Source organism: Triticum dicoccoides, chromosome 5B, assembly GCF_002162155.2.
Source record: "Triticum dicoccoides isolate Atlit2015 ecotype Zavitan chromosome 5B, WEW_v2.0, whole genome shotgun sequence".
In the NCBI taxonomy this organism is placed as follows: domain Eukaryota; kingdom Viridiplantae; phylum Streptophyta; class Magnoliopsida; order Poales; family Poaceae; genus Triticum; species Triticum dicoccoides.
The window spans coordinates 36476747-36485957 of NC_041389.1; the positions used below are offsets into that span (position 1 = coordinate 36476747).

The following is a 9211-nucleotide window of genomic DNA, read 5'->3' on the forward strand; positions in this document are numbered from 1 at the left end:
AACTATAAAATAACCATGTTGGTAACTATAGTACTGAAGGTGCGTTATATCGACTAGAGGGGGGATGAATAGGCGATTTTTATAAATTCTTCCGACCGCATAGGAGGAGCTCTGCGGAAGCGGAAGCCGGAGAATATGAATGCATGCCGGTGTAGGGGCGCGGCGTTGACCGGGGATGGCGGCGGCAAGGGAGCACAACTTACTGGTTCTTCCTGGACCGGAGGCGAGCCGGTGACCGACGGGGACGGGAGGTGTGGAGCTAGCGGCAGCGAGCCATCCCGAGAGTCTGTCTTCAGTACCGGTATTCATAATCGCGCTAGCTTATGAATTATGATGTGTCCCCTCACGTATCGTGATCATCAACTTGCGGATCAAAGGCATTTAGGAGAAACAATAACACAACACGAGATTGAACACCAATAACGCACACGCGCGCGCGCGCGCGCACACACACAGCAACTTAATTCCTCTGATCAATGTGTTGCAGAATTCTGTTTTCTCACTCCTTTTATTCCAAGGACCAAAGGAAACAGATGACAACAGCCAAGTAACATCATCCATCCGGGGCAACATCTCAGGTTTCACTATATTTATTTCAACAGATAATGGCTCGTCACAGGATTGTACTAGAGAGAAGCCATACAAATAAAATCTGGAGGAATAGCTTGATCGCGCAAGATGGTTTGGCTCCGGCACCTTATTCTTCTTCACGCCTTGCCAGGACCAGAAGCTACTGCACCCAGCCTCTTTGCGATCTCGGTGAAGGTCGGCCTCTCTGATGGTTCACTGGACCAGCACTGCTCCATGAGGGATCTCCACCATTTGACACATTCCTCGGGCACTTCAGGTCGCAGGGTGTTGGTCGCAATCCTACCTTCGCACATATGAGGAACAAATTGAAAGGATGCATGGGAGAAGAAAGACTGCAAGACATCTGAAGGCGAGGACTGAGAAGAACTAACCTATGATCTGCCCGTGGTGCAAATCAGAATACGGCTCTTTCCCTGTTATAGCTCCCACATGACGATGCCGAACGAGTACACATCCACCTACATGACTCACAACAGATGGAGGTTTTTCAGAGAGGGGAACCACATCACATTTCCAAAGTGAGAAACCGAACAAACCCTCTCTGAAACTTTGCTCCCATCCATGACCTCGGGTGCCATCCAAGGCAGTGTGCCACGCAGCCCCCCTGAAACAAATGTTCGGCATTTTACCTTTCCGAGGCCCAGATCACATACCTTGCATATGGGGGCGTCGTGGGTCTCTCAGATCGAGCAGAAGGTTGTCACTCTTCAAATCGAAGTGCACGATTTTTTTGCGTGCAGATATTCCATAGAGATTGCAATGTCCACTGCCACAAGCAGCCTTCTATGCCGATTCATCCTACAGACAAAAAAATCCAAGATGAAATTGATGTGTGAACTAATTGAGTGTTGGTGTGTTTGAAACTTACTTCCCCTTTCCTTGCAGAACTTGTCGAAGGGAACCATCCTCAACGTATTCTGTTACTGTCGCAACAGAAGCACCAGGTCAAGCACGACACCATAGAATGCTACCAGATTTGGGTGTTGCAAGGTCGCAAGCTTGCTCACTTCGTTCCAGAATTCAGTTCTCTAGACAAAGAAAACAGAGTAGAACAAGAAAAAAAATATTTAAAATGAAGAAATAAGCCCAAAACCTGAAGTATAGTGCCAAGTCCAATTTGAATCCTCCATCTAAAAACAAGTGACCACCGAACCCTAAATTACAAAACCATCCATATTAAACGCTTAACCTTTTCTGATGCATCTCCAGCAAAGCATTGAGGGTTTAACCTCTTGATAGCTGTAGAGCAGTATGCGAGAGGGAGGTTGTGAGAGGCAGTGGGGATGGTGTGTTGGCCTATGTGCGAGACTGCAAGCGTAGATCCGTCGCCAACTATGATGTCAGGTGAAATACAGGGTCGGGATGAAGTGAGTATACCAGAGGAGGAAGCCATGTGGGATGTAGCGCTGGAGTCGAGGATCCATTCGCCACCAGAGCTTGACGACGCCTGTCCTTGTTGCACACTCATGGCGTTGAGGGCCTGAACCAGAGCAGCCTGATCCCAGGCCTGAGGTGGCGCCGCGGGAGGTGCGGCGTGGTTGAGGCCGTAGATCGGGTGCGGGGGAACAGCCCCGTACTGCCAGTGTGCTGGTGGAGTCGAGGCAGGTGGCGGTGGCACACCGTACTGAGCTGCAACACCGGCGAAGGGAGACAGGCCGCCGGGGCGCGGCCCGAGGATTCCAGCACCAGGAGCGTGGGGGCGCCACGGCATGGGCCAGGCGTGGACCATACCCGTCCAAGGCGCCGGGGCAGGAGAACGGGGGGGAGGCGCAGCCCCGCCGTGCTGAGGGGGCCCGCCCCCGCCGGAGGTCCTGCCCCTTCCTCGGTCGCGGCTGCCACCACGGCCTCCCCCACCGTGGCGGTTGGTGTTGTCGTTGCCCCCGCCGGAGTTTGGGGGCGTCGGAGCGCGCGCAGCGTGCAGGGCGATGTCGTTGGGGGTGTCCTCGGCGTGGCGGCTTTCCTCGAGGAGAAGGAATGCACGACAGCGAAGAAAGTTGGGGAAGGGAGACTGCATTGTGAGGATGGGGACAGCGTAGCGAAACCTGGGATGGAGACCGCGAATCATGTTCAGGACTTGGTCGCGATCGCCGACATGCTCGCCCAAGTCCGCCAGGCGGTCGGCGCAGTCCTTGAGCCGAGCGAAGTAGGAGAGGATGGAGGAAGATCCTTGCTCGATGCGGCGGAATTCGGTGGCGAGGAGGACGAGTTGATGCTCCTGGTTCGCGAGGAAGATGGCGCAGATCGCCTCCCAGACCTCAGCAGCAGTGGCTCCGCGACGATGTACCAGGCCGAAGATCTCAGGGCTGACTCGGTTGTAGAGCCACGAGAGGACGTGAGCGTCGTCCTGAAGCCAGGCGGCATCCGCCCGTCGGGGCGGACCGGTGATGTGGTTGACGATGCCGGCCTTCTGGAATTGCACCTCGAAGAGGGTGCGCCACTGGGAGAAGTTGGGAGGATTGAGGCTGAGCACGAGGGGAACGTGCTGGTTGATGAAAACCGCGGCCAACGGCGACTGGCCCGGAGGTGCCGTGGAGGAGCTCGCGTCGGTGTCGCGGCGAGCGAGGAGCGCACCCTGCGCCAGAGCGTTGGGGGTGAGGAGAGGCATGGTACGGATCGGGCTCGGGTTGCCGCCATGGAAGGGTGGGGGAGGAGGCGGCGGAGGGGGTGGCGGAGGGATCGCCATGGCCGAGCGGGAATGGCAGCGGAAGAGAGGCTAGTGGATGTGCCTGGTAACTGATACCATGTAGAGCAGTATGCGAGAGGGAGAGATGCACCTTGGGTGCTCCCGTTCTGTATTCAACAATATATAGTAGAAGTACATGGCGCAATGGCGCTCAGAGAGAGAGAGAGAGAGAGGAGTGGAGCGACGTGCACAGGAGTGGAGATCGTGGTGAGTACGTGGGCTAGCACGTACGTGCATGCGATCACCATGCAGCTGCTAACAATAGCCACGGTCGCCCCTCTCCATTTTCCTAGAAATACAGTACCAAAAGACCCAGATCCGATTTCGCAAACTTCTTCGAGATCACAGTTCTTTATTATCTACAAAGTTTATTAGAGGAAACATGATTAATTTCAGCAGAGGAAAAAGGAAGTAAAGTACAGTAGCTTTACCATTAATTTCAGCAAGGAACAAGAAGTTAAACAGAAGTGAGCCTAAAACACTGGGACCCATCCGATCTTAAGCATGGAAAATAACAGTTCACACATCAACAATAGCAGTTCACATTGACCATATGGCCTGAATGTTGACATATGGTCAGATCTTTTGTCCACGCCAAGGGGGCAGTGTCTACTGAACTAATAGATCCGATCACAATGTGCTGGATCGAAACACTTGTTAGGGACACGTTCTGGGCTGCAGACGCGGAGGTCATTCTAGCTACCCAATAAGACAGGATTTTGAAGATTTTATAGCCTGGCTTTACGATGCAAAGGGAGTTTTCTTTGTTAAGTCTGCATACAGAGTATTTGTGTTGGACAGAGATGGACCCTGGGCCTCGCCATCTCATGTTACATAGGAAGGTTTGAAATGGGATAAAATTGGGAAGATAAATTGTCAGCCAAAAGCGAGACAGTTTATTTGGAGGGTGCTCACGACAGTTTGCCAACGAAAAGAAACCTGCAGAGGCGAGGGATGGACTGTGGTACACGATTACTCACCTGTAGATCAGCCGGGACGCTATCCACCACGTCTACTACAGTATGGCTGATTTCAACATATTTGGCGTCAGTGACTGATACATAACAGCAGAAGAACAAGAAACGATCGAGGAAGTAAAAATACCTTGGCGGTGTGCGTGGCAGCGACAAGGGTAGACTGCCTGATTTTTGTTGAGTGGTCAGACTGCCTGATTTTTGTTGAGTGGTCAGACTGTCTGATTTTTGTTGAGTGGTCAGACTGCCTGATTTTTGTTGAGTGGTCAGACTGCCTGATTTTTGTTGAGTGGTCAGACTGCCTGATTTTGAATTCTGCTTCCATATCTTATAGCAGATAAATATGATTATGATGATCCCAAAAGCCACTAGGCAACCTATGCACAGCAGGAAAAGGTCCAGAATGTGAAAAATGACTTGAAAGGCTGGGGGGTGCAAATGTCAGAGGGAAAGCGAAGCAACGCAAGAAACAACTAACTGAAGAACTAACTGAAGAAAGCGAAGCAACCTATGCCAGCTATCCTGTGAGAAAATAATCAGAAAAACGCATGTGCAACAAGCGCTGATGAAGATGCATGTGCAACAAGCGAAGCAACTAACTGAAAAACGCATGTCACAGAGTGGCGAATGGTAGCGCACATAGGCATATCAGAACTTTGAGTTCCCTTGAAATGCTCCCCTTGCCGGAATCCGGCGCCGGCGGCCGCGGGTACTCCGAGCCGTTGAAGAGCGGCTGTCCAGGCCCGATGAACGGCGCCGGCCTATAATTCCATCGGCAAAATCAAACCAGAGATGCTCGATAATCATTACGGCAACAAAACGAAGAGCATTAATTTACAAACCTTTTTCCCTGCATCTCGATCGATCACTTTTAGTGGTGAAACTGGAAGCTGGTCTTTCTTACAACGTTGGTCTTTGTTATATGTGTGTAGCAGTGAACTTGCACGCTACTGTACTGTGCTTGCCCGACTGTCATTCAAGCCAATCAGAGCATGCCAGCCGACATTGTGCTTCGACTCATTTGCTGACATTGTCATTTTTTTTCATGGGTCGCACCCATCTCTACGCATTCTCCATAGTTAGCTTCGCACGGTTATGGCACTCCTGTTTCTCGTATCTTCCTAAAAGTTGCAATTTGTGCAAACGGAATGTGCCGAAACTGTTTATTCCAATTTGCAAATGCATTATGAACATCCACACACGCCTTACCCCATTTACTCAGCCAGTGCACATCAAGAAGAGTTTGGGTATTTTACAAGTACTTAGGATAATGTAGATTTTATGCGCATTATATATGTAACTGATTTTAGTTTAGATTCTAGTTTGGGTAGAAAATATTTCGGTATAGTGCCATGCTATCGTGTGCATGAATTGATTACAAATTATTTATATGTTGTGAATTTGCAGGTATTCAAAACGAGTGCTAAATTTTTGGCAAAACATTCATTTCGTAATAATTTCGGCACTTGATATGTGCAATTTGTAGTAAAGATCATGTCAATTTTTCCGTCAATTCTAATAACCATAATTTACTTATTGTAAGCTCTCGGTCGTGACATGGTGAAGCCGCAATTCCATGGTGTAAGGAAGAAGAGAAAAAAGTCCTGAGAAGCGGAGATCACTTGGAGAGGGAAGAGGAGTTGAATTGGACACTAGGATACCACGGAGCTAGCGGCGCGCAATCGAGCGTACAAGAAAAGAATCATGCATTGAGTTATTAGAATCATGCATTTTGTGCCATCTCTGGGCGTTGAGTTGTTAGAATCTCCAATCGAGCCTACAAGGAAAAGAATCATGCATTAGTACTTGTTAGATTGAATTTATAAGTTGATCCCCCCAAAACCACTATATGTATATTAATTGCCTACCAGGAGTTCATTTCTATCTTTACTTTCAGCAGTATTCTTCTTCTTGTGAGTTGCTAAATAAACCTTTGCTCGATGTGGTCGCTTCTTTTCAGGATCAACTTGTCTCTACAAAACAGAAAGAAGAAAGAACAAGGATATGACAAGAAGGTCATCGAGAAAAAGCTTCACAAATCAGGATTACTCACAATGTCTTCACCCCAACGAGCATAACTCTTTGTCCCAGCATTATGTGAATTCTTCACAAGGGAACGACTAATTATGTTCTTCTCAGTTATGGCCTGATGCAATCATACCATAAATACAAATTTTAAGATCAGCCCAAGAAAACAGATTTTAATGTTGAAACATGGAAGTACAATGTCTCATTCATTAACCTTCCTTTTTTGGACTTCCGAAATTTAATAAGTCCACGCCATTGATCTCTGTCCACATCATCTGGACACAGCTTATACAAAGCGTTCCTCTTTATGTCGGGATTTTTTTTCAATGGCCGGTTTGAATAAACTCTTTTTCAAACTAGACTTAAATTTCCTCCAATCTCTTCCAGTTGATTTGAGTATCCATTTTTCACATGATGCAGGATACACAAACTTTGTCTGAAAAAACGAAATTAAGGATAAATGTAAATAAGCATGCAGACCACACTATATTTAAAAAGTAGAGACACTAGAGATAAATAGAAGGCAACACATAGCTTATTTTCTGTTTTTGTTAGCTGTGAAGTACCTTTGCGCACTGCAATATTGTTTCCTCGCCAAAATTCTTCTTGACATCGCACCAATCATTTATGTCTAGTGGGCAAAATCCTCTGTTTCTAGTTATCGTGCCCAGAAACTTCCCTAAAATTGCACCTTCCTCTCCTATGGGCTGGCTTTCTTCATTGCATTTTACAACAATTCTTTGCCCCTCTGGCATGTTCCAAACAATTGGCAAGCTTGTTCTCTTGCGCTTTACTACTTCTGTGTGTACTACGAGATCAATTTAGAAAAGTACTAATTAATTACTGCACACCATATAGAAAGTTAATTAAGAGAAGTACAAATTTGTAATAGGTCATTACCTTGATTGCAAACTCGGTCATCTTCATCTTCCAATGCTTGTGATTCATCACCTTGTGTGATATCCGGCTCACCATTGTTGAAGTCTCCATTTTCTTCATCCCGTTGGTCGGTAATCTGGATCACATTCAACCTTTTTGACGTACGCACTTGCCCTGCAAAACAGCCAATACATCTATTATTTCAATATAATTCGAACAATAGATACAGATATGTAATAAGCATTTCAGAACTATACTTTGCGGCCTTCTCACAATAAGTTGCTCTTCCACTTCAGTAGAGAGACCATCATCTTGTAATAACACACTCTCATTTGGATGGTTAGATGAAGCAATATCATTTCGGCTGCTAGGTGGAGCAACATCATTGCTAGCCTTCTCCTTAGACACATACAGATGCACAGTTTTCTCAGTCTCAAGGTCGGACAACATTTCAATCACATGACTTGGATCATCGATATGAACTAAGTATGTGTTGCCTTGTTGGTCTTTTTTCTGATAGTATAGGTAGTCAATTGGTTGGAAGCCGACTTCCTCGGTCGTCAAGATTAAATCATAATACGAGACATAACGCCTCGTCATGGATCTTTGTAGAATGTTGACCTCTTTATTTCTATCTTCATAGTGCAGGTATATGGTCAACAGGGTCATCGCCATCCTACATATGAATAGAAATGTCAATGGAACCATAAACCATTACAAGTTGAGCAATCAAATCTGTTTTAGACAAGACTATTGTATATTACTAGCTAGTTAAAAACAAGGCCCTATAATTTACAGCGTATTGATGCAGCATAATAGACTGAAGGGTGTAAAAAAAAACACGAAATCAGTGTAGTCGTCAGCTAATGCTATCATTGACAAGCATGTTTCCCGGTGTACAGCCAGCTACTACTTTCTTGCTCCAATTTGTTTGTGATTGTATAACACAAAGAACACGTCCAACAATGAAGATGGAAATAAGATATTGTCAAGGTATCAAGGGTAACTTTCTTAATATACATGCTAGTTATGTCATAGTAGTGGCAAATCTAGTTTATTGTAGCTTCTGAAGAATATACATGCTTGGTTCTGTCAGACTTATAGTTCAACATGAAATTAACTATTAGATACAATTTGATAACACTAACAGTAGGTACTCGCCGCGATCACCAGATTTGAAGGACTCTCTTTCATTCATAATGTCCACACATTTCAGATGAAATTAAGATAAAGTACATGCACGGGGACATTTCTTTAAAAAATAAAAGCATACATTTTCAGTCATCAAATATCAGCAGCACCTGCACTATGTGCATATATTCTTCCAAAACCAATATACAGAGTTTACCAGTAAGGGCATTTAACTAATGGCATCACAGCAACAATAACAGATGTGCTAACGGATAACAGAGGGGAAGAGCTGGTGTAGGTTATGCACATTGCAATTGCCAAAGATGTTAAAATCAGCCTCAAGCATCACACAGCGAGTACATTAGATGGCTGGGAAATTACCTCGGTGGTGGGGAAAAACAGGACCGGGAGCAGAGGGCGGGGTGGCCGGAACGACGGGGAAGAACAGGACGGAGCGGCCGTGGCGATGTTGAAACCAGGGCGATGCAGGGGCACGGAACGAATCGTCAGGTGCGACGGGGACGAGCGCCCGGCGGTGATGGGCGGAAAGGCAGTGGTGGGCGGCGCGGTGTTGGAAGACGGCGCGGTGGTGGGGGGCGGTTCGGTGCTCTGGGCGGCGTGGTGAGGCGCGGTGGTGGAACTTGGTGTGCGGCGGATGAGAGATTTGGTTTTGCAGACGAGATAATCGCGGGAGATTAATTAGCGCTGAATAATCCGACGGGCTCCATATATAGGGGCTATTAATGGAGGGAAAAGCAAATATTAGCGGGAATAATTGAAATTTTCCCTCCGTTTCGTTTTTTCTTCTCAACCAAAATAATCAGACTAGCGGAGGCGGAGGAAAATGATTAGTATTTGTTTTTGCGGAAAATAATCAAACTAGCTATAGCATGCATTGCGCGACATAAGCGACGTGTCTCACCAA

At 46.8% G+C, this 9211-nt stretch overlaps 1 protein-coding gene across 2 annotated transcripts; it reads right to left on the reverse strand.

Moving 5' to 3' along the window:
- Nucleotides 1-479: 479 nt before the first annotated feature.
- On the reverse strand, nucleotides 480-8899 carry LOC119307204. Of its 2 annotated transcripts, XM_037583300.1 has the most exons (15): nucleotides 8668-8899; nucleotides 7413-7831; nucleotides 7177-7329; nucleotides 6843-7084; nucleotides 6491-6712; nucleotides 6302-6394; nucleotides 6117-6221; nucleotides 5091-6025; nucleotides 4888-5009; nucleotides 4379-4625; nucleotides 4255-4300; nucleotides 1460-1619; nucleotides 1245-1389; nucleotides 963-1049; nucleotides 480-874 (listed from the first exon to the last, which is right to left on the reverse strand). In XM_037583300.1, exons 2-5 carry the CDS (start codon nucleotides 7828-7830, stop codon nucleotides 6563-6565), a joined length of 963 nt encoding a protein of 320 aa, XP_037439197.1. In that variant the 5' UTR covers nucleotide 7831; nucleotides 8668-8899; the 3' UTR covers nucleotides 480-874; nucleotides 963-1049; nucleotides 1245-1389; nucleotides 1460-1619; nucleotides 4255-4300; nucleotides 4379-4625; nucleotides 4888-5009; nucleotides 5091-6025; nucleotides 6117-6221; nucleotides 6302-6394; nucleotides 6491-6562. The 2 variants fall into 2 exon arrangements, with proteins under 2 accessions (XP_037439197.1, XP_037439198.1); XM_037583301.1 differs by lacking the exons at nucleotides 480-874; nucleotides 963-1049; nucleotides 1245-1389; nucleotides 1460-1619 and adding an exon at nucleotides 3350-3633 and having other exon boundaries at nucleotides 4379-5009.
- Between the last annotated feature and the right edge of the window lie 312 nt (nucleotides 8900-9211).